The sequence below is a fragment of the Lithobates pipiens genome, unplaced genomic scaffold (genome assembly GCF_037356315.1).
Source record: "Lithobates pipiens isolate NorthernLeopardFrog02 unplaced genomic scaffold, aLitPip1_a1.2 Scaffold_16, whole genome shotgun sequence".
In the NCBI taxonomy this organism is placed as follows: Eukaryota; Metazoa; Chordata; class Amphibia; order Anura; family Ranidae; genus Lithobates; species Lithobates pipiens.
The window spans coordinates 62,271,896-62,296,997 of NW_027507748.1; the positions used below are offsets into that span (position 1 = coordinate 62,271,896).

At 43.7% G+C, this 25,102-nt stretch overlaps 1 protein-coding gene across 7 annotated transcripts in view; it reads left to right on the forward strand.

Moving 5' to 3' along the window:
- Nucleotides 1-25,102, forward strand: part of SYNJ1 (synaptojanin 1) — a 173,870-nt gene that overhangs the window by 87,900 nt on the left and 60,868 nt on the right. For 6 of the 7 annotated variants that reach the window (XM_077479975.1, XM_077479978.1, XM_077479979.1 and 3 more), the window contains exons 11-12: nt 8,321-8,473; nt 19,182-19,347. In XM_077479975.1, coding sequence (XP_077336101.1) covers nt 8,321-8,473; nt 19,182-19,347 — 319 coding nt within the window. The remainder of the gene's footprint in view (nt 1-8,320; nt 8,474-19,181; nt 19,348-25,102) is intronic. The other variant, XM_077479976.1, reaches the window with a different exon arrangement.

Consider the following 25,102-nt stretch of genomic DNA (forward strand, 5'->3'; position numbering starts at 1 on the left):
ACACGTTTTGCAGTATTGTCGCACATCCTGGCTAAAATTGGGCCAGAAGAAATTCTGTGTGATCCTATGGGCCGTGCGACGGAACCCTAGATGTCCCGCTAGCGGCACATCATGCCCGATTCGCAGAATCTCCAGCTGGTATTTCTTAGGTACCACCAGCTGTCGTTTCTGCGAAGGGGCCTTACTTCTCTGAGATGGCTTAGGGATCCTATACAGTCTATCCCCATCCCATTCAAACAGCTCCCCATCTATTCCCCTTTCCTGAGTATCTGCCTTAGCCCTATACTTGTGTAAGGTCGGGTCCTCCCGAGTTTCCCTCCCGAATGCTTCTGGGGTATCCCAGCCTAGGCGCGCCTGATCTAAGGTACGTGTCGGGGAGGATAGTCTCACCTGGGTCTCTGCAGCAAGCGGGCCGGTTCCAGCAGTACGTGTCTGTGCATGGGTAGTCACAGGGTTGACTTCATCGGGGCCCATCGGGGTGTAAGCAGAAAACAGGGGGGCCAAATCATTCCCCAGTAGTACATCCGCAGGCAAGTCCTTCATCACCCCCACATTCACGTGTCCCGAACCAACCCCCCAATCCAGGCGAACACGGGCCATGGGTAGCCGGAAGATGGTACCTCCCGCTACTCTTACGGCTACAGTGTCTCCGGTGTGTTGGCTCTCTGGGATGAGGTTCTTCCGTAGTAGGGTCATGGTAGCGCCGCTATCACGTAAGCCATTGGCTACCGTTCCATTAACCCGGACCGTCTGCCTGTGGTGTTGCCTGTTGTCCCGGTTAGCTGCTTGTATTGGATCAGCCTCGTGCAGGACGCCCCAATGTTCTTCCCCCTCAACGCAGTGGGCCGCAGGCATGGGTGTGCGGGGGCTCCCCCTTGCTGGTTGTCTCCATGACTGGGACTGGATGGCTGGATTTAATGGACAGTCTGGCTTTTTGTGCCCTAGCTGTTTACATCCGAAACACCTGATGGGTTGTGCATAGTCCTGGGCGTTGAACCTGGGCTGCTGAGGATAAGTGGCCGCTGGGGTTGGTGCTGAAGCTGTGTTAGAGGCTGATAAACTGGGCCGAGATGGTGGATAGCGCTCGCTTCCGCCTGACCTTCGAGAGTCCAGATATTCATCGGCCAAAGTAGCCGCTTGCTGTACAGTCTGTGGTTGCTTATCTCGTACCCAATCCCGTAGTACCGGAGGGGTGTGGTTAAAGAACTGTTCTAAGAGTACTAGTTGGGTGATGTCTTCTATGGTATGAGCGTGGCTTCCCTGGATCCAGCCCTTAAGGTCTCGCTGCAGACGATGTGCCCACTCCACGTATGTTATGTGGGTTTGTTTCCGAGATTCTCGAAACTTAATCCGGCTGGCTTCGGGTGTAATGGCAAATCGGGCTAGCAGAGCTTCTTTTACCCGATCATAGTCTTTAGCGTCCTCATCCTCCAGGGCCCGATACGCATCCGCCGCTCTGCCAGTTAAATTACTTGCCAGTAAGACGACCCAATCTTGGGGCAGTACTTCATGTATCTGGCATAGTCTCTCAAAGTCCTGCAGGAATGCTTCAATTTCCTCCTCTCCCTCCTTAAATAGTTTGAACGCCCGAAAAGGCAACTTACGGACAGGCGCTGCATCTTTAAGTGTTGTCTCCGATTGCCGTATTTCTGCCATTCTCTGTTCATTTTGCCGCTCTAGTTCTCTCTCCTGTCGCTCATCCTGCAGCTGGATGTCTCTAATGGCATTCTGTATGGCGGTCTCTGATGGGTTAGCACCATATAATGCCACCCGCTGTCGAACTCGTTGCTGAAACAAGTCTTCAACTGACCGGGGTCCTGCATCACCATCCCTCTGATCCATCTCGGTTAGTTCCCTGATCAAGGTGGCCTTGTTCTTTGTCCCACTGGTCCCTCCACGGCTCTCAAGTAAGTCTTTCAGTGCGGCTTTCCTGCAGGTTGCATAGCTGGTCATTTACTGTGGTGGTTTGAAGTGTCCCAGTAACTGGAGGGAAGATCCCGCTGCTGCCACCAATGTAACGGCTCCCCTAATATAAAGGGGGTTAACGCCATTTGCGATGTTCCCTCTCCGAGACACACATCCAATCGGTACCAATATCCACAGTTAAACGACCCTTCCCTATAGGAGCCGATCCCTCTGGCAAAAAGACGAGACGCACTCTGTCTCTGCTGTAGTAGGAATGACTTTTATTAAAAACCAACATTGTATTTTTATACACAATTCCAGGCACGTGCTTTAACATGAACAAGAGCCCAGCTCCACCCACACATCCCAAGACGTCTGCTATGCTTCAAACGATCCCACCCAATACACATCTTTTCACAAAGGGTTAGCAGCCAGTCTGTCTGGCACTTTACACTACACACACACAAGGATAGACTTAAATGAACAATAGAAATGCAAAACAACTTAATTCCTCACAACAATGACACTTAACCCCCACATACAGTATACAATGTATTATACAGCCTTGAATATGGCTATCACAGACCATATCGGGGGTTTCTTTTATTCACCCTGTGTCCAAAGTGACCCCACTGTCACATTCCCATCAACCATCTGACCTGTTTTCCTGTCCCTGCTGAAGAAAAGCGCACCCCCATGCTTTTCATGATTTTGCTACCACCATGTTTCAGAGTAGGAATGGTGTGTGTTCAGGGTGATGTGCAGTGTTTGTTTTCTGACACACATAGCGTTTTGCTTTTAGTCGAAAAAGTTCAGTTTTGCCTCTACTTACCAGAGCACCTTTTCTCATGCTTGCTGTGTCCCCCACATGGCTTCTTGCAAAGGGAACTTCTTATGGCTTTCTTTCAACAATGGGTTTCTTCTTGCCACTCTTCCATAAAGGTCAGATTTGTGAAGTACACGACTAATAGTTGTCCTGTGGACAAATTCTCCCACCTGAGCTGTGGATCTCTGCAGTTCCTCCAGAGTTACCATGGGCCTCTTGGCTACTTATCTGATTAATGCTCTCCTTGCCCGGTCTCTCAGTATAGGTGTGTACGGCAATGTCTTGGTAGGTTTTCAGATGTCCAATACTCTTTCCATTTTCGGATGCTGGATTGAACAGTGCAGAGATGTTCAAAGCTTGGGATATTTTTTAGAACCTAACCTTGCTTTAAATGTCTCCACAACATTATCCCTGACCTGTCTGGTGTGTTCCTTGGCCTTCATGATATGGTTTGTTTACTAGGCAATTGGTTCCATTCGATTTTAGTTAGGGGTATCAAATCTGAAAGCCATTTATCATTTTCCTTTCACTTCACAATTATGTGCCACATTGTGTTGGTCTATCACATAAAATCCCAACTAAATACATTTACGTTTTTGGCTGTAATGTGACAAAAGGTGGAAAATTTCAAGGGGTATGAATACTTTTTCGAGGCTCTGTATACAGCTTTCTTGGAAACCTCATATAATGCCAGATGACATTGATGGCAGCCTATTGATCAATGTCACCCCCCCACCCTCTTTCCCAGAGTGTTATGTTCGGTCAATATAGATAAGGTATGACTCATCCTTTGCAGGAGAATTGGGACTGAACAATCTATAATTACAGGCCTGTGGGGAATTACCGCTATTAGACTGAATTTATATGCATGCGAAATAACTAAAGGAAGAGCCTAATTGAATCAGTCTGGCCAATTGAATATATGTTAAACTTACGGATCAGTATCTGATGGCCTTCCAGCAGCCAGAGGCTTTGTACAGCTGGCTCATCACTCCCAGCAGTTAATGTAATAGTGTAATATATGGTTTATTGATTACCAAAAATGTTATTAACAAACCTTCATAAAAACAAGGAGAAAATAATCAAGCAAAATGTATACACTGAATAAAATGAATGTTTTTAACCATGGCAACTAATCACATGCTTGACCTTGTTGTACATCTTCGGTTTGGTTGCTGTGGGCAATCTGGTTGCTGTGTTCTATTAATTTATATTTTGCTTTGGATAGAGTGCAGAGGGATTAGAATGCTTGTCAATTTGTGTTGATTACTGTCTGTGCCCCCATTAGTGAGATTCACCCTCTCTAGTTGTCTTGACATTGTCATTGAAAGTAAAAGAAAATCACAAATTTGGGGGTTTTCCCCAGAAAAATTAATAAAGGTGTTTGTGCCAGCCCCTTCATTGGAGTCCTCGATTAGTCAGCCTTGTTGCCCTGTTTTTCCAGAGGTTTTTCCTTCTTTATGCAGGGGTTTATCTCTCAGATTATCCAGCTGGTTTCTCACCCTGAACGTAGAGGCTCTACCACACCTTCCCCAGCAATGTCTAAATCTGACCTGATTGCTGCTACTAAATAATCTACTGCTGGCCCGCTCTCTAAATCTGGGTCCAATCTGTCTGGAGTGAGAAGGAGCTCTCACCCGAGGAGTCGCAATCTGCAGGCATTACACCTCTGCTAAGCTCATGTCTTGCAGACCTTTATATCGCCCTTTCTAGGCTCATCAGTCAAGGTGTTTTTGCTCCAGTCTTTGCTACAGAAAGCTTTCAAGGATTTTATTCCAGCCTATATGGTTTCTGAGCCCAAAGGGGACATCCCATCTATCTCGGACCTATGGAGTCTAAAGGGCTTCGTTTGAGCGTACGAGTTCTGAAAGGGAATTTACAAGGTCAGTCAATATTTCCAACATCATGGGGATTTCCTGGTCTGGAAATCAGTAATGCACATTTACACATGGCCATCTTACTGCAACACCAGCACTATAGTTTGCTGTGGGGCCTCTGTACTTTGTTGCTTTCATTGTATTATTCTGCCTTTCTTCTTCACCATCCATTGTGAATGTTACTCCAACATACCGTATAGCTTGGTTTCTCAACTAGGGTTCCTCTAGAGGTTGCTAGGGGTTCCTTGAACAATGAGCCATTTCTTCCTCTTAGATAAGTTCCCACTGACACCATTGATCCTTTTTAGCCATCTATAAGGGTGTAAGGAGCATTCTTCCACAACCAGGCCCCATGGAAACCTAGGTTTTCTCCAGAGGTTGCAAGAGGTTCCTTGAGAGATGAGCAATTTCCACCTCTTAAATAAGTTCCCACTGACACCATTGATATTTTTAGCTATCTATGAGGGGGGATTTCTTCCCAATGACCACAAATGTAAGGAGCATTCTTCCCACTGACCATCACACTAATGTATCAAGAGTTGTAGATGTAGTAATTCTTTGCAGGAGTTCCTTGAGACCGGAAAGTTAATTCAAGGGTTCCTCTGTGTTAAAAAGGTTGAGAGAGGCTGCTGTTTAGTAAAGCACAATGTGCTGCAGTGCACTACAATACATATATTGCGGGTTGTCTTTCTCTGCATTACTAAGCAAAAAAGGGGTCATGCATGTTTTTTTATCTTTTGTTGTGCACCTTATAGGCAGCTGTTTGAGCAGCATGCCATGTGATATTGTTGGGCCTATCGAGAGGTGTGGCACACCTCCCAGCTGGACTACTTTTGGACATCCCACATGTTCAAGAATTCATGTGTCCCTCGTTGGATGGAAGAGCGGATAGATTTTTTTGTAATTGCTGTAAAATCCTCTTCTCTGTTACGTTAAGGGACACGAGTCCCACCCTACTGTGTTTATGGACATTGTTCTTCCTATGAAATGGAAAAATGCTGGTTGTGGGAGTGGTGATACCCTGAGCTGGCCTACAGATTTTTTTTTTTTTTTCTTTGCTACTGTCTAATCCTCCTGTAAGTGGCAATATAACCTTCAGGAATTCCCCTCAATAGACTCAAAGAAAAGGATTTTACATTGGTTACAAAAAAAATGGTTTGCAGAGCATAGCAGCTGAAGCTCATATTCCCATCCAAACAAGTCAAAGAAATGACCTCATCCCTTCTCCCCCTGCTGGTAGGCTTGTGCACAGATTCTTAATCGGAGGGATACGGCTTAAAAGCAGACTTCCTTTGCTAAAATCTCTTCAGAAAATGTATAAAGCAGTATTAAATTAAAACTTTTATATGGATGGTAAGAAAAAATGTATTAACAAAAAACAATATAAAAAAAACAATATAAAAAATGCAGCACTAACCCCCGAAGGAGCTGCTGGTTTTATTTGGGCCTGCACTCTGCTAATAAACCCCACTAACCTGACTCAGTCCCCTTGACACAGCTGTGGTACAATACAATACAGTACAATATAATATAACACAATATACCTGTATTTTCCTCTCAGGATCCACTGGCTCCACCTGCTGGGAGAAAACAATACTCCACACAACGGGGTACTTAACCAAAGTATATTTTACTGTATATATTGGTAAACAGGTGATTACCGTAATTGCGCCATCATCCCAAAATGGAATGACAGGACAATGAATTTTGATAAAACAATTATAAACAATATAAATACACGGGAGCTCCCCCTACTTTTATAGCGATTTGTGAGATCTCATTAAACGTACTCAGTCTTTAGTCTTCTTGTCTTCTGCTAGCTATGATAATTTATTATAATTTGTAATCCAAGAAGTAATGTAATCAAAGTTGAGTTAGATGATCCTGGTGTTGCTTCTGTAACTGATACAAGGCTTGAGATGCAATAGCAGATAGGCCTTATGCCTGCCTAGTGTCAGTTGCTATACTCCTCCCCCGTAGGACTATGGATCCCAGCGAGGCCTGTATATAAGTCTGACTAGGTGCAAAAGTTGATAAACTATGGGCCGGAACCCGCTCACCAACTGGATCGGAAGCTATGTATGGTAGTTCGGTGTTTGCAGCTTGCTTCTATGTCAGCAGGCTCCGTCACTCCGTTTCGACAGGTGGACCCAGTCCTCCGATGCTCAAACGAGTGTCTCTGGATCTTCCCAATCCTGTCACTGTGTCTCTGGCACTGTCACGTCACTCACACCATCGAGCGGGGTTGCGCACCTCTATGGTTGTAGAGCGCTTCCTCTGGGAGGCCTCCTCACAAATCCTCACAGGTTGACCATGCGTTCCCAAGAGACCTAAGATGGTCGCTCAAGCTCCTTTTATATCCTACCCAGCATGCACTGTCAGAGAGGGTGTCCATGGGTAGGTCACCTGGCATCCTGGGTAAAAAGGTCAACTCTCCAAGGTAAATAACAGTCACTTCCTGTAATCAGCTCAGTGCTTTGTGAAAGCAAAAATTGTTCAAGTTCACTATCAGTGTTGGGCCGCTAGATAGCGCCAAACACTAAGCCATAGAAACGTCCATACACTTTCATTATAGATGATAATACACATTTAGTAGACAAGGGTACCAGTGCTACAAATATATTTTCTCTTTTAAAAATAGCGTATGGGTTTTGGATCAAAGTTTATCATTTTATTTTTTTCTCAAATTAATCTGACCAAGTGCCCGAAACTTTCATATTTGTCTCTGTCAAAATTACTATAGCCAGAAATTGGAAGTTGGCTACAATACCATTTGACCAGCTTAAACATAAGCTTTCCTGGCATATGATTAATGAACGGTTAACAGCAATTCTATAGGATAAATTTAAGGGGTTTGAAAAGGTATGGGGCCTGTGGATTCGATACTTGACTAATCATCCCCAGACCATACTTGACTAGGCTTTCACCTGAATGGGATGGCCCAGAGCGTTGAGTCTTTTCCCCTTCCTCTCCTCTTCCCTTCCTTTTTCTCCTCTTCTCCTTTTTTTCCTACTTTTTCCTTTCTGCTTTTTTATTTGTGTTTACGGGTTTCGGACTGCGTAATTTGGTGGTTGTGGGGGATTGGAACGCCCCCTCCCTGTTGGTTGTGAGGATTTGCACCTCCTGAGATGTAGGACATAGTTTGAACCCCAGCCAATCACATTGTTATCACACAATAGAAAGACATGCTGGGACATTTTGTTTTATGACCTCTTTTCAAACTACCAAATTGGATTGTGGTTCATTGAGAATCGTTTATGTAGCTCGATATCTCCGCTATGTGGAGGACCGCTATCTTGGAGGGAATGATTCCTTGCCGATGGGAGGGAAGATGCTATGTCTTTCGCTCAGTATTAGTTCAGTAACCGTGTATAACATTGGTTTATTTTATATTTAATCTAAATTGCGGATATTGCGTTAATATTGGAATTGACTTTGTGAAAACCTTTTTAATAAAATATTGAAAGCTAAAAATGGTGTATGGTGTTTCCCTGCCTCTAAGGTTCTCTGCCAGCGTTTTTTTTTTTTTTTTTTTAAATCGTGTTTCTGTTTTGTTATGTTCATTTTAGATTGCTGGAAAATACGGACTTTCCCATATCCGTTTAGGTTCTCTCTAGTGTCATTCCACTCGAAATATGTGATGCGATTAGTGACATCTGCTGCTCACGTCAATTATCAATCACTTATATGTCCCTTGTTTCCCTCCTGGTAGATGCTAATAAAGCAGCTGGAAGTCTTTGGCCTGGCTGAGAAGCCACAGCTGGTTACACGGTTTCAGGAGGTATTCCGTACAATGTGGTCTACCAATGGAGACTCGATCAGTAAAATTTACGCCGGTACTGGAGCCCTGGAAGGAAAAGCGAAGGTGAGGAACCGTTATGGTGGGAGGTGGATGTAGAATGTGCTTGCTTTTTTCTATGTACAGTATTTGCACCTCTGCAGCTGTCTGTTCTCCATGTATGTCCCTGTGCTTTAACTGTATGTATATCTGCTTATCCTGTGATTTGTTGATATAATTCAAAATGACAAAATTGGGAGAACCCCAGGCAGACATAAAATTCAGTCTTTACTAAGAAGCCTAGCTGTTTATGTTTTAGTAGAAAAGCTAATGATCTGCATGAGTTACGATCCTGCAATTTTACTATAACGCACACTAATTGAAGATTAGGTTATCAGAGTCTAAAGTAGTCTCACCCAATTTCAGCTATGATAAGCCATAGTAACCAGGAACTGGAGGTGCTGCAGCTTTATATATTGCATAGGATAGTTCGAGCTCATCTTTAGAACAAAGACTATGTGAGCATAACTGATACTAATTAATTTGTGTCTTCACTGAGGTTCTCCTTTTTTTTTTTTTTTTTCTTTCTTTTTTTTTTTTTAAGAGCAACCATTGCATGTTGTGTATGGCATGTCTATTACATATGGAGGTGGAACAGGTTGGGCCAGCCCTTCACTTTCCTTTTCAGTCAGGGCATGCTTTAGCGGTGTGTTTTTTTTTTTTTTTTTTTTTTTTTTTTTTTTTTTAGGATGCCGTACCCAGGGAGTGCTACGAGATGACAAAATGTACCTTCAGGCACCTTGGGTTGGCTGTACTTTATTCAGATGGTCACATTCCGAGAAAGTGAAGGGAAATTTTACATTTTAGAGTTGTCCCCAGATCAAGAAGTAAGGGGAAATCTGACAATGGGTACACCTGCAAAAACAAAGGAAAGGCACAAACCCCTGGTGTATTACCCGAGTGAAAGGATATTTAATAAAATAGAAGGTAGCCAATAAAATGCATACTCACAAAAGTACCAAGGTTTACAGCAGAACTGTTCTTCCCAGCTCTGAAGAAGGGGAGTGCACCCCCAAAACGCTTCAGCATGCTCCATATGGGGTTTTAGAGGCACTTGCATGTTTTACCTCCATGTTATCCTCCCATTTACATGCATGGTCCCATAAAGGGATGACTTCATTGATGACAAAACGTGTAGGGAGGAGTCAAACGTGTGACGCAATTCGTTTTCTGGGACGCAGGGGCAATTTTGTGGGTTTGAAACGCCGGACGTTTCTCATTTGCAAGTTTATCTCTCTATGAATCTGCGTGCATTCATTTGGATTTTTATTCAATAAATAGTTTATTTGGATGTCTGCACGACGAGGAGTCTTATCTTTCTAGTGAGATTACGGATGCTGAGGTGGAGTTGCTCATCATATCCCCTTGCTGCTGGAGCTGTCATCTGGTTGATATCTTTGCCTGTAACAGTTTTTCTGAGGGTAAGGGGCAGTGTGTTTGGGTGATGATCTCGTCATACCCGTGACGTCTGATTCCAGCAATTATTAATTTTGGTCAATATGGACTATGACTATGGATTTGTTTTATGTAGTTAACGCACCTTTTACCCATAAAGGGGAATACCCAATACCCATTTACATGCTGTACACCTTGGTACTTTTGTGAGTAGGCATTTTATTGGCTTCCATCTATTTTAATAAATATCCTTTTACTCGAATAATGCTCCAGGGGTTTGCACCTGTCCTTCTTTGTTTTTGTAGTTCCACACTGGATGAGGGCCGCATCCACCGGACATAGGACCGAGTATACACGTGTTTCTGGTTTGGCCTTTCCCTCAGTTGAAGACCACTGAGCGCAGGAAGGGTTTGGCTGTTTTTTCTTAATGGGTACACCTGGCCTGGTGACAATTGTCTAAGTGGGGAATTCCCAATATCCTGCTGTTTCTCTGGGACAGGAAGCAAAGAGAAATTTCTGGTACACAGATAATTTAAAAAAAAACAAAAAAAAAAAGTCTGGCAGGAGTTTTAATGCCCCCCCACTCTTTATTAAAGTGGATGTATAGTCAAAATTTTTTTTTTTTTAATTGGGGGTCATTGTCTGGAAATTTTGAACTGTACTTTCCTTTTTTTTATTTTATTTTTTATTTTATTTTTTTACGATTGATATAAGTTCTAGCAATAAATATTGCTTCCTGCATATTTTATGGTTCACCTGTTAACCCTACTTAAAGAAACCCTGAAAACACAATCCAGTAGCTTGAGCGCAAATAAGGTTCCTTTCAGGCAGGAGCTGACATCTGTCCTACATGCAGGCTGCCTTTTTGTTATTGCGCCTGCATTCTTCCTGAGCTGCATACAGGCCGCCCGGTATAGGTGGATGCAGATGCAATGGCTGCACAGACAAAGCTGCGTGTCCAAATTTGACAGCTGTGCAGAAGCAGCTGCATGTCCCTGAATGCAGATAGTTTGCAGTCAGAGCTGTGCAGCTTCTCCTCCTACATGGCTGTCACATTTTGCCATGAGGCTATGTCCGAGCAGCTGTTGCATCTGCATCCATCTCTATAGGTTGTCTGCATGCAGGGCAGGTGCCAGCACCATCTCAACTAAGCCTTAGAAGCTTATCAAAGTCTTTACTATTTTTTTCATAATGCTCCCTTATCCTGGTTTTCCAGCAGTGAATATGCTTGTCAAAAGAAGGAAGGTTTGGTGCCGTTCCGTGCTCTATGCACTGAACAGTTACAAATCAATGCTCAGTATTGTGGATGAGAGTGGCAGGAGAAATACAGAGCATGTATGAAGAGTAGTTTGTCTAGATGTCAGTGGGCATTGCTGACTTTCTTCAAACTGTCAATATTTGAATATTTTGCCACAAGCTATAGGCGAAGAATGCAGTCAGATTTTTACAGCAGTTAAAGGGGTTGTAAACCCTTATGGTTTTTCACCTTAATGCATTCTATGCATTAAGGTGAAAAAACTTTTTTTTAGCTTAGATGCTTGAGGCATCAGCATACCAAGACATTTTGGACAATTTTATGCTCCCAAATTTGTGGGAACAGTTTGGAGATGGCTCCTTCCTGTTCCAACATGACTGCGCACCAGTGCACAAAGCAAGGTCCATAAAGACATGGATGAGCGAGTTTGAGGTGGAGGAACTTGACTGGCCTTCAGAGTCCTGACCTCAACCTGATAGAACACCTTCGGGATGAATTGGAGCGGAGACTGCGAGCCAGGCCTTCTCGTCCAACAGCAGTGCCTGACTTCACAAATGCGCTTCTGGAAGAATGGTCAGACATTCCCATAGACTTTCACACCTAAACCTTGTGGACAGCCTTCCCAGAAGAATTGAAGCTGTTATAGCTGCAAAGTGTGGGCCAACTCAATATTAAACCCTACAGACTAAGGCCCCTTTCACGTGGGGCAGATCCTTATTTTTATTTTTTTTGACTCTGCTTGCTCAGCGCGGATCACTCCGTTAATCGCCACTGATCAGGCAGATGACAAGTCCGTCACTTGTGCAGAGATTGACCTGCCAGAGTCCCATTCTCCTCTATGGGGAGATTGGATGTAAACAGACCGCCTGTCCATTTTCATCCGATCCGCCAGATGGATGGAAAATGGGACCACCATCCATTTGGATTTGGTGGACCGGATTGGATCAGATCGGATAGCGGCGGATGAGATTGGACATGTCACCACTGACATCCGCCGCTCCATAGGAGTGAATGAAGGGTCTGATCGGGTCTGTCTGAAAAACGGACAGGCAGACCTGATCGGACAGCACGTGTGAAAGGAGTCTTAGCCCTTGTACACACGGTCGGAGAATCTGTTGGAATGAGTCTTATTGGACCGTGTCGTCAGATAATCCGACTGTGTGTGGTATGCATCGGACTGATTCCGTCCGACCCAATTTTCCAACATGTTGGAAATATTTCCCGACCAACTGGGCCGGACGGACCTAATCCGATCATGTGTAGAGCATTTTCATCGGACCAAGTGCCACGCATGCTCAAATCAAATTCCTACATCAAAGCTATTGGCTACTAGCCTGAATGTAGTCCCATCGTAACGAAATTACGTCATCACGTTCTGAAAGATCGGATTTTTTGCCAACTTGGCCCGACCGTGTGTATGCAACAGTTTCGGACACAATCCGTTGGACTAAATCAGACGGATTTGGTTGGCAAAATCTCCGACCGTGTGTACGTGGGCTAAGACTGGGATGCCATTAAAGTTCATGTGTTTTAAAGACAGGCGTCCCAATACTTTTTAGTAATAAAGTGTATGCGAGAATCACAAGGGCCCATCCACAATCCAGAACATCAGTGAGAAAAGCACCAGTGGCCGGTAGAGCAAGAAATGGGGCAAGTATTTTGTCATTTCATCTAACCCCCCCCATTTTTCTAATGAGCATTAAGCCCTTTGCAGTGCATGGGATCTCTACTACAAGGGTCATTCTTTCTTTTTAATTCCTGGAGTTGAGCTTTAAGCTTTGATCTCAGCACTGTCTAGGATGAGACATTCACACCAGACTGTACTTTCTGTACGGAGCTCAGGATGACATTATAAATCTTTTTATCATTCAGATCCTGTAGAAGCCATTGTCCTTTTTTAGTCATCTGCAGCCGAGAACAGCCCAGGAATGTTCCCGTTGCTCTCGTATCTTGTGTCTGTATGCCAAGGATCAACGTTCCAGGTGTAGCAGACAATAATAAATCCCCAGTTGGTTTTTCCATGTCACACTTAGTAAATAAGCGGTAACAGAAAAGTGTGGCTGCATTAGAATACCATGTTTCCATGCAAACACAGCTAATCTTATTCACTAAAGTAGTGTAAGCAGGAAAGCTAAGTGTAGCTACCATTTATTTATTTTTTCAGATCAGTGAAAAATGAATTCTGATAGGTTGCTTTAGGTTATAACTTTCTACTGGATTTCAGGGCTCATTCACATGGGTACAAAGGACTGTACATAATAAACAGCCAATCAAATGTGCATTTACCTGGATTCAGCCACACCCTCTAATTTATTTTGCATAGGTGGCTGTATGCAAAATCTGTGACTCCTGGACACACTTTTTTTTTTTTTCTTTATGGCGTAGAGCCCTTTGTGCCCGAGTCCTAAGACTTTTATTAAAGTGTTTGTAAAAACTTGCATATATCCAGTTAAGTGACTGGCCTCAGGTGATAGAGATTGAACAAATCCTCCTACATAAGTTGTACCTGTTTATCTGCAGTCTTTTGTGTTCTGTACATTTGTTCAAAGTGCTGAGTTTTAAATCTTCCCTGAGAGTTAACGAAAAAGGGGGTTGGAGAGCTGAAATGACACTGCAGAGCTCTGAGAGCTGATTGAAGGGAATGGACATACCTTCACACAGCTCACAAGAACAGAACTGAGGCTGTCAGTCAGCTGGAGAATCCCTCCCCTGCCACCATTTTTTTCTGTGTCAGGAAAACTTGTCACAAGTGATTCATGCTGATTGCAGAACATCGAAGCAGCAGATGAAAGTGACACTTGGTGATCTTAAATGAGACAAGTAAACACTATAGTGGGATGTGCTTTGTTCATATTTTGTATCTGAAGTTTACAACTACTTTAAGGTTTGGTTCAGAGCTTTGTATGCTGCGTGTTGGGCAGCCTATTTATTTCAAGAAATGCGGGTAGGGAAAGAAGCCCCCAAACCTTTTGTAAAGCCACGCTACACTGAACCACATGGTGCTGGGGCATCATGCGGTTTGGCGAATGCAAAAACATTTAGTTGCCAATGCGTGGGGGTGCCGTTACCAATTAACGGCACCCCTGTGCATCTACACAAGAGCGGTGCATTCCGTCTTGGAAAGTGCGCAATTTTACACTGGTTCCAAATATGGATAGATCTAAGTCTGTTTAGATTTTTGGATAGAGTCTTCTTGAATTAAGGACTAATTTCATACAAAATATTTTGTATTGGAGATTGGACAGAGTAGGGAAGAGTTAAAATACTGCTCTGGTTTTTATTTCTGGGATTTTCCCCAAGCTCTCTGTTCCTGTGACTTCCATACAAGAATAAAGGTGTGCAGCTTTCACAGGACAGGAAGGCACAGACCACAAGAACATTGTCAAAAGTTCTAGCACTTATTACTTTTTATATTATCAAAGGTATTGGGACACCTGCCTTTTCACACACATGAACTTTAATGGCATCCCAGTCTTGGCACGTAGGGTTCAATATTGAGTTGGCCCAATTTTTGCAGCTATAACAGCTTCAACTCTTCTGGGAAGGCTGTCCACAAGGTTTAGGAGTGTGTCTATGGGAATGTCTGACCATTCTTCCAGAAGTGCATTTGTGAGGTCAGGTAATGATGTGGAGCAAAAGGCCTTTGTGCAGGCCAGTCAAGTTCCTCCACCCTAAACTCCCTCATCCATGTCTTTATGGACCTTGCTTTGTGCACTGGTGCCCAATCATGTTGGAACAGGAAGGGGCCATCCCCAAACTGTTCCCACAAAGTTGGGAGCATGAAATTGCCCAAAATGTCTTGGAATGCTGACGCCTTAAGTGTTCCCTTCACTTGGAACTAAGGGGCCAAGCCCAACCCCTGAAAAATAACCCCACACCATAATCCCCCCTCCACCAAATGATTTGGACCAGTGCACAAAGTAAGGTCCATAAAGACATGGATGTGTGGGCTTGGAGTGGAGGAACTTGACTGGCCTGACCTTCTCCAAAATCAGTGCCTGACCTCACAAATGCGCTTTTGGAAGAATGGTCAATCATTCCCATAGACACACTCCTAAACCTTGTGGACGGCCTTCCCAGAAGAGTTAAAGCTGCAAAGGGCGGGCCAGCGCAATATTGAACCCTACGCATTAAGACTGGGGTGCCATTAAAGTTCATTTGCAGGCAGAATTCCCAATACTTTTGGTAATATAGTGTGTATATGTGTGTGTGTTTGTAACATTCCATTAATTTAGTCAGGCATACATGCTTGGCTTTGTGAATAATTTCTCTGTTTCCCAAAATATTTCTGGGCTTTTTGAACTTGTATCTATGCATGACAGTAATTCTTGCACATGGATGGTATAGAAGTTCAGAGGTGGAATTGCAGATAACAAAGTAATACAGATGAGAAAGAAGCTGGATGGACAAATAATCCAGTAAATATCTGTTCACGTCAGTCTAATTTTTATGTTCCTTGCATGCTAGTGCACCCCCCCCCCCCCCCCCACTTCCGAAATAACTGGGAGGTTATTATAAATTATCCTCCTTTTTATTTTATTTTCTTTTATCCTTTGTTTAAAGTTCACTCCTAATTCTTCCTCTATCATCTAACCTGTTGCCTGCTTTCCTCCTGCTCTCTCTTGGTTCTCGTCTGATTTCCTGTGGAAATGGTGAGTATATATAAAATCTATTACTGCTACATTTCCGTTCCTGAAGATGTCTTGTGCTCCTGTATTTCCTTATATTACAAAGTATTTCTAACCATTTCCTTTGAGACAACAAACATAAGATATCAGGATTTCTTCCTCGTAACTTGAGTGTTTCAGGTCATCTCCCCTATAATGACCAGGATGTGGTGTGAGAAATGTTTTCGGTTTGTGTCGGCTTTTAAAAATTGTAAACCTGAACAATGAATTTTTCTAGATTTGGAGAAATTTCTTGTGACTTCCTTTTTGTCTCCTGAAGATCGGTTGCCTGGCCAGAAAAGAGTCTGTCCATGCTCTGTGCATACCATGGAAAGTACGAACAGCCACACACCGATTATGTTATATACAAAAAAATTTATATATAAAAAAAATAGTTTTTGGTTAAAATAAAAAATTAGGTTATAATCGCCTGCTATGTGCATTGATATTGCACAAAAAGGTTGCTTTCCTTCTCTTCCGCCAGTCCTGACTGACACAGTCAGCTCCTTCATCCTTCGAGTGCCTCTTTTAGCAAACCATGTGCTAACGGAGCACCCATGTGTGCGGTCCTGAGCTGGGCTTTGTGTGTCCATAGATGCACACAGTGTCGGTAAGCCACATCCTGTCTCTCCCCACAGTATTTTGACTGACAGCAGCAGGAGCCTATGGATCTACTGTCTTCAGTTTCTCCCGTCTAATCACGAAGTAAGGGGAGCAATGCTGAAGCCATGGACACTGCTTAGCCATTCTTGGGAAACCTTACAAGGCTTCCTCTGATTGGCTGAAGAGGAGAGGAGAGCTGATGACCTCACAAGCTCCACTTCAGCCAATAAGAGGGAAGCCTTGTATTCACTTATAAAATTCAAAGCCTCCTGTCAATGGCTGAGCAGCGCTTAGCCTGGCTTGGCCCCTTAGTTTTGTTCCAGGAACAGGATGGGAAGTCCCTGTACAGCTGCCTGAACATATACTATACTGTACGTACTTGTAGTAAGAAGGGTCGCTGGTTCGAATCCCAACCACGACACTACCTGCCTGGAGTTTGCATGTTCTCCCTGTGCAGGTTTCCTCCGGGTACTCCGGTTTCCTCCCACACTCCAAAGACATGCTGGTAGGTTAATTGGATCCTGTCTAAATTGTCCCTAGTATGTATGAATGTGAGTTAGGGACTTTAGATTGTAAGCTCCTTGAGGGTAGGGACTGATGTGAATGTACAATGTATATGTAAAGCGCTGCGTAAATTGACGGCGCTATATAAGTACCTGAAATAAATAAATAAAAAATAAATAAAGGAAATCGTTTGGGCCAAGCTGGCCAGCTGAACTATTCAAGGTAAATTGAAACCTGGAGTTCAGCCTTAAAGTGGTTATAAAGGTAAAACATTTTGCCACTTGCTGTGTCTGTCCCCCCCACCCCACCCCCATATCCCCCAAAATATTTGCCTCAGTCCTGTATTGATGGCACGGCGCTCGGCTCCAGTTATTCTCTTTTTTTCTTTCCCTGCTCTCACAAGTTTCACTTAAAGCAGTGGAGCCTACAGCTCCTGTTCCTGTCAGTCAATATCTGTGAACAGAGAGCAAGGGGCAGGACTAAACTGTGCTGTGTGCATCAATGAACACGCACAGCCCAGCTCACGACCAAGCCTGCATGTCTGCCCCCCTATCAACCTCTTGCTATGGGGACAGACACAAGAGGAGGAGCCAAGATTGCTCACAGGGTACCCCAGAAGAGGTGTTCAGGGATGCTCTGTGCAATATCATTACACAGAACAGGTGAGTCTATTATGTTTAATATATATGTGTATGTATGTAAGTTAAAGTGCTTTTAAATGCATTAAAAAAATTAATTATATACACACACATTTAATGTGTGTGTAATATATATATATATATATATATATATATATATATATATATATATATATATATATATATATATATATATATATATATATATATATATATATATATATATATATATATATATATATATATATATATATATATATATATATATAAAAATTACACACACATTAAATGTGTGTGTATATAATTAATTTTTTTAATGCATTTAAAAGCACTTTAACTTTATTGCTATCACATAAGGGGCAGGGCATGGTTCGGTAGGTTATGGAAGTGAACAGGTAGCTTTATAGCCACCAGTCACTTCCTCCATTAAGCTGATAGTTGACTTAAGTGTACATATAACATGGTGTGTTTAAAAGCCCTTGCTACAATCTGTCATTTTAGAATGCCTCTGTGACTCAAGAGGGTAGGAATATGGGGACCCTGGGAAATTGCCCAGTTTGCCCCCTCCCCCATACACCGGTCCTGTTCCCCATGTTTCAGACATTCTGGCTAATGCTTTTCATTATTGTAATATTTAATTTTACTGTAGTAAATGAAAGAGAGCGTTTTAGACATGGTGGTATGTCCGAGTATAATATCCCGTGTAAGGATTTGTATTATTGGAAAATATCATTGTGTTTAGCAAAAAGTCAATCCCCCCCCCGGAAATAAAGTGCTATCCTCTATCTTAACATTACATTATCCTTCATTATACATACGGTACATACTGTTAATACAATAAGGAGACTGACACTCTCATTTATTATGGCTGATCTATGTACTGGATCTGTTTAGTCCAGGAAGTATTTAATCACCGGAAAATTTAATTGTACGCCTAATTGCATCATTACCTTTGTAGCTGCAGAGGAATGGTCACATTGAATCCTATACAGGGTTCATAATATGTGTATAAAATCTTTGTGCTTTGCTCGCTTATTATAAATGTTTGTAAGAAACAAAAGTAGCATTCACATTTTCTTGGATCACATTTTGATAGGGGAAGAGGTCGGGGTGGTGGGATGACTGCTGATTGTTAGTGATTTGTAGCAGAGAAAATCTGGTCCCATTCCCTGACAAAGCTGTGTAAATGTTAGAATTGAATAGCCAGAAATACCTATCCTTTGGCAGGTAAAATGGGTTTCTTATATGTATTTCTTCCTGTATTTAGCTGTTTTAACTGGTATCTAGCTTTAAAAGTAAAGACAATATACAGACTGCCATTGCTGACACCTCTCTGAAGATGCTAGTTACCTGGCTGATTCTGGTTTGACATGGAGCAAACATGCATTTTTAGATCAGTGACTGCTTTATAAGAAATCCTGATGTCAATTTTTAATATAACATAAGTAGGGAGTTAAAGGAACACAATATCAATGCCAGGATCTAGAACAGGGGTGCCAAACTCCATTTTATCAGCAGAGGGTGCGAGCCGAAGGTGGTGGAATACCATTTCACTACATTCTGGCTTCAATACTGGGTGCGAGGGCCACATAACGCCCACGGGTTTGCTGTCTTGTATCTGACATCTGGTTGCAGTTCAGGTGTGGAATTACAACGACCTGTAAATTTTACAGACTGGAAAGTTAAAAGACGGAGCGCGCTCAGTAACCAGAACGATCCAGAGCAACTTTTTTGATGGCTCCAAGCAAGAAGCGATAGATGTGCTGCTGCTGGGAAACACCTTGAACAGCGATTTGGCTGATAAAGCAAGAGCTCTCCTGACTACTGGAAGTTTACATGGTATGTAGTTTCTCGGTTTATAAAGGTGTGTTCCATCTCTCTAAGGATCATCCTGATGTTAGAGACCCTGTCACCATCTTCTTGTGGACATATGTCTGCATTTAACATATTTCATGTCTAATGTTGCTTGCTAAAATGTGGTTACATGCAAAATATTTAACAAGAAATGGCACAAGGATCGTTCTTAAGTTTATTAAATATTAGGGTAAAATTGGTACAGAATCTGTGGATCCCAATGTTGTAATGCTTAGTAGTCACACAGTGTTCAGCAATCAAACTTGAAGGATGTCTCTCATACAGGCATTGCCCAACGTGTTTCGTTCAATAAAGCTTCATCGGGGACCAGGGGCGTAACTAGAAATCACAGGGTCCCATAGCAAAATGTTGTATGGGCCCCCCCCCCCCCCCCCATCAAAAAAAAAAAAAAATGAACTAATGCCATTGAACAACAACAGACTACCACACCCATGTGGCACAGTACCCAGGCAACAGCTTATATTAATTTTGAACAACAAAGTATGCACTATACTGTATGCAGCCCCTGAAGGGAACACATTGCAGACCTCCAGGCCTTCTAACCAATTTCTGTTCTGTTATATAAAATGAAATAGTTCAACTCACCATAATGCAAAATCAGTGGGATCCCTGAGTGTGTCACTTGCCATCATCGCCTGCCACCAGATGCAGATTGTAACTTGTCACAGGTTGCGGAATGTCACCTACCACATGTTGCAGATTGTCCACTTGCCACATCCCAGATTGTCACTTGCCAAGATAGATAAGTCACACATTATGCCACACATTATGGATTGTCACTTGCCACGTCCTGGATTGTCACTTGCCACGTCACTTGCTAAACATTATGGATTGTCACTTGCCACGTCCTGGATTGTCACTTGCCACATCACTTGCCACACATTATGGATTGTCACTTGCCACGTCCTGGATTGTCACTTGCCACGTCACTTGCCACACATTATGGATTGTCACTTGCCACGTCCTGGATTGTCACTTGCCACACATTATGGATTGTCACTTGCCACGTCCTGGATTGTCACTTGCCACACATTAAGGATTGTCACTTGTCACATCACCTGCTACATGTTGCGGATTGTCCACTTGCCACATCGCCTGCCACCAGATGCAGATTGTCACTTGTCACACGTTGCAGAATGTCACCTGCCACATGTTGTGGATTGTCCACTTGCCACATCCCGGATTGTCACTTGCCACGTTACCTGCCACACATTACGGATTGTCACTTGCCACGTCCTAGATTGTCACTTGCCACGTCCCGGGTTGTCACTTGCCACGTCACCTGCCACACATTACGGATTGTCACTTGCCACATCACCTGCCACACATTACGGAATGTCACTTGCCACGTCACGGATTTTCACTTGCTACGTCCCCTGCCACATGTTACGGATTGTCACTTGCCACATCCAGGTTGTCACTTGCCACGTTACCTGCCACACATTACGGATTGTCACTTGCCACGTCATTACAGATTGTCACTTGCCACATCCTAGATTGTCACTTGCCATACATTATGGATTGTCACTTGCACGTCCCGGGTTGTCACTTGCCACGTCACCTGCCACACATTACGGATTGACACTTGTCACGTCACGGATTTTCACTTGCCACGTCACCTGCCACATGTTATGGATTGTCACTTGCCACATCCAGGTTGTCACTTGCCATGTCACCTGCCACACGTTATGGATTGTCACTTGCCACGTCCCAGGTTGTCACTTGCCACGTCGCCTGCCACACATTATGGATTGTCATTTGCCACGTCATGGATTTTCACTTGCCACGTCACCTGCCACACGTTACGGATTGTCACTTGCCACGTCGCCTGCCACACATTATGGATTGTCACTTGCTCTGCCACTTTCCTGCTGTGTCACTGAGTCAGGCAGCAGATTATCAGTCAGACAGCAGAAAGATAATGTCAGCTCTCTGCTTCCTGGCTGCCTGCCCAGTGAGGGGGGAACTGCACTGCAGGGATGCAGGGCGGCCAGAGATGATGTCATCTCTATGCTCCCCGCCTGTCAGCTCCCTGATTGGCCAGCCCACTCTCTCACCAGCGAACTGGCCACTCTCATCCGCCTCCCACAGATCCTCTGACCGCCCGCTCTCACTCACTGAGCCGCCTGTGGACCACCCGCGGAGCCGCGGACTACCCGCGGAGCCGCCCGCGGACCACCCGCGGAGCCGCCCGCGGACCACCCGCGGAGCCGCGGACTACCCGCGGAGCCGCCCGCGGACCACCCGCGGAGCCGCGGACTACCCGCGGACCTCCCGCGGAGCCGCCGGCTATCTCCCGCGGAGCCGTGGCGCCTGTCCTCACCGGGCCCCACTTGACTGCGGGCCCCATAGCGCCCGCATGTGTTGCTATGGCGGTAGTTCCGCCACTGTCGGGGACTCTTCTGTTTTTAAATTTTGCATGCAGCCACATTTTTGTAAACATTATCATCCCGAGTGCGCTACTGTGATTAACTGCTGGAGAAGCAGGTGATCCCTTCACAGGACTGACTTGCCAAAGTGCAAAATTTACTCCGGATGTAACTTTCTGGTAAGTCTATTTCATTTTAAGTGGAGATCACAGTTTATCGAGTACACTGACAGAAGAACTGTTGAAGATACATATTGCTGTCTGTCCCCCCTGGAAATATTTTCCAGTTCTTTAGGGATTGAGGGGCACCAGAACCAGAAATGAGGCTAATGCAGGTCACCAGAACAAGGAATGAGGGAAATGCAGGTCTAGAAGGAATGAGGAGAACGAGGTTCACTAGAATAAGTATCCAAAGGGAATGTGGGTCACCAGAACAAGAAATGAGGGGCATGCAGGTCTACAAGAACTTGATATGAGGGAACAAGGGTCACCAGAACATGCAATGAAAGGAACGAGGGTCACAAGAAATTATGGGAGTGCAGGTCACCAGAACAAGAAATTAGGGGAACGCGGTTGCGGTTCAACAGAACAAGAAATGATGGAAATGGGGGCAGCGGGACTACAAGAATTGAGGAAAGTGGTGAACCACCTAAAGAAATGAGGGGAACGAGGGCCACCAGAACAAGCTATGAGGAGAACCAGAAAAAAGTGAGATGGACAGGGGTCACCAGAACCAGAAATGAGGGGCTCATCTGTCACTAGAACAAAAAAAATCTGAGAAAGGTGGTCACTAGACGAAGAAATGAGGGAACAGGGGCCACCAGAAATATAAATGAGGGGGAATGGAACTCACCAGAACAGGATATGTGGGAAGTGGGGGGGTTACCGGAACAAAAATTAGGTAAATAACAGGTTACCAGAATAAGAAATGAGGAGACAGGGGATCAAGAACAAGGGTCTACAAGAACCAAAAATGTGGGTCACCAGAACAAAGAATGAGGGAATGCAGATCTACAAGTACAAGGCATGAGGGGAACACTGGTCACTAGAACAAGAAATGAGGGGAAGGAGCTCATAAAAACAAGTAAGGGGGAACAAGAAGTGTGGTAAAATCTACTTGGCGGAAACATGGACAGCATTTAAATCCAGATAAAGAGCCTAGCCCTTGCTCTGTCTATACAAAATAGTTTGGGTCATGTCTTCTTATGCCGCGTACACACGACCGAATTGTCGGATTACGCCGGACAATCCGATCGTGTGTGGGCTCCATCTGACACTTTCATTGTAAAGTCCGGCGGACTTGGAAAGTAGTTTTGACTCAAAATTTGTCTGCCGGACTTGGCTTTCAGCGGGCAATCCATTCGTCAGTGTGCTAGTCCGGCGGACTAAGAATGACACATGCTCAGAAGCAAGTACGAGAAGGAAGCTATTGCCTACTGGCTATTGAACTTCCTTTTTCTAGTCCCGTTGTATGTGCTGTACGCCATCGCGCTAGAAATCGCCGGACTTTCGGAGTGTCCGTCCGTCTGTGGCCAAGTCTGTTCGTTAGAAAGTCCGGCGGATTGTTTGCCAGACTAAGTCCGCCAGACAGTTCGGTCGCGTGTACGCGGCACTAGAGGCTTTAAGACGAAAATAAACCTTCCATCCTGTGCTATTGCTTGAAGTTTTTCAAGGTGCAATATGAGGCTTTTGTTCCGCAGTGTATCATATAGTAGTGTGATTGTGGTGGAAGCATTACACTGTTAGCTAAAATGGGGCAAAAATAGATGTGATATTTTTGTTGTACTCTGTAAAGAGCGACCTCTTCTGTGGATATGCAACATAAATATTGTATGTGAAGAATTTTGATATTCGGGAGGCTAGTATAGTGTCTTCTTACAACAAGGGTTCTATATGCAGGGAATTTACTTCATCTTTCTATGTTTTTTGTGGGTTTCCTGCACAGGCGTAAGCTTCCTCCCATAACCCAAAATGCTTACTGGCATCTGCTAAATCTTGCCCTTTAAGAAAACTTTTTCTACAACTTAAAAATTGTAGCTAAACGCACAGAAAAATCCACTACTTTTAATGCTTACTTTGCAGTGTTTATCCTTTTCTGTGTATAATATTTTTTTTTTTTTCACCTGCAGTGTCTTTGATCTTGCTGGAAAATGTGACTACTCCAGCAGGTGTCCATTCTCTAGCACAGCCCCTCTCTCCTTTAATATCCTAGCCCTCTCCTCTTCTGGGAGTGTCAAATTCATAATCTGTGCTGGCCCAGCTCCTCTGCACTCTCCCTTCACTACTCTATGTGACCATTTAATAGCTGCTGTGGGAGTAGCAAAAGGAAATGCAATAGAATGTCACTTGAGTGACAGATGTAAGTCTGTTGGGACTGCCAACATCGATCCAAGATGTCGGACCACAGCTGTAGTATCATGACTTTTAGATGTCCACACACAGGGGAGGCTTTTACAGGTAAATTGCATGAATAAAATAAGTTAAATGCACATATAATCTTCTAGTAAGATTTGTGCTAAAATGAATGAAAGGAGCTTCTATAGGACTCTAATGGGGACAGTAGATCGGGGGGCATGGATTGATGTCAATGATTCTCTATTACCCATATATTGTTTTTAGGGGATATTTTAAAATCTATTGTCAACATAAAGTGATAGGTTTATGTGTAGTCTTTACATTTAAACTACGGTGGCAACCATTCGTAGTTCAGTTTAGAACTTCACAAGACCAAGACAAGTGCAGCCAAAATAGAAAACCAGCACAGGTGAAATAACGTACAGTCAGTCAGATATGTCCCTTGTGCTGATGTCTAGTTGAAATAATCCTTTGTCCATTGATTCTGCTAGTACAGGCCACCTTTTGCAGCTTCCTGCAATCGGGTGACAACAATGCTGCACTGCTTCTGAATTCAGAGCAGTGTTGTCGCCTTCATATACACAAAAAGATTTTGTGCAATCATTTTGTTTCCTCTTTTTCTGTATGTGTCTGCTGGGGATGGGTGGGCTCTGATGGATCCTGGTATGGTGAATGACAATAAGGTTGGTTATGTTTTAGCTTGTCATCCATCCATAAGGAGGGCAGTCATGATTGGGAATCTTGAAGATATCCCAGTATTTTACTTGATAGATTTGTTTCTTGTTGTAAACATTTTATGGATGTGGACTCAATACGTAACCCTAAATTAGAATTTTGCCTTTGATTACACTTTGGTAGGAAGCCCAGACCATTCCCAGAGGTTTGTATAATGCAGAGACAATGGGTATGGTTACAGATGACGACCATTATAATGCATACCTAAACCCTAAAACAAAAGCTGAATATATTGCAGCTTACCAGTCCTTAGTTTGTTTG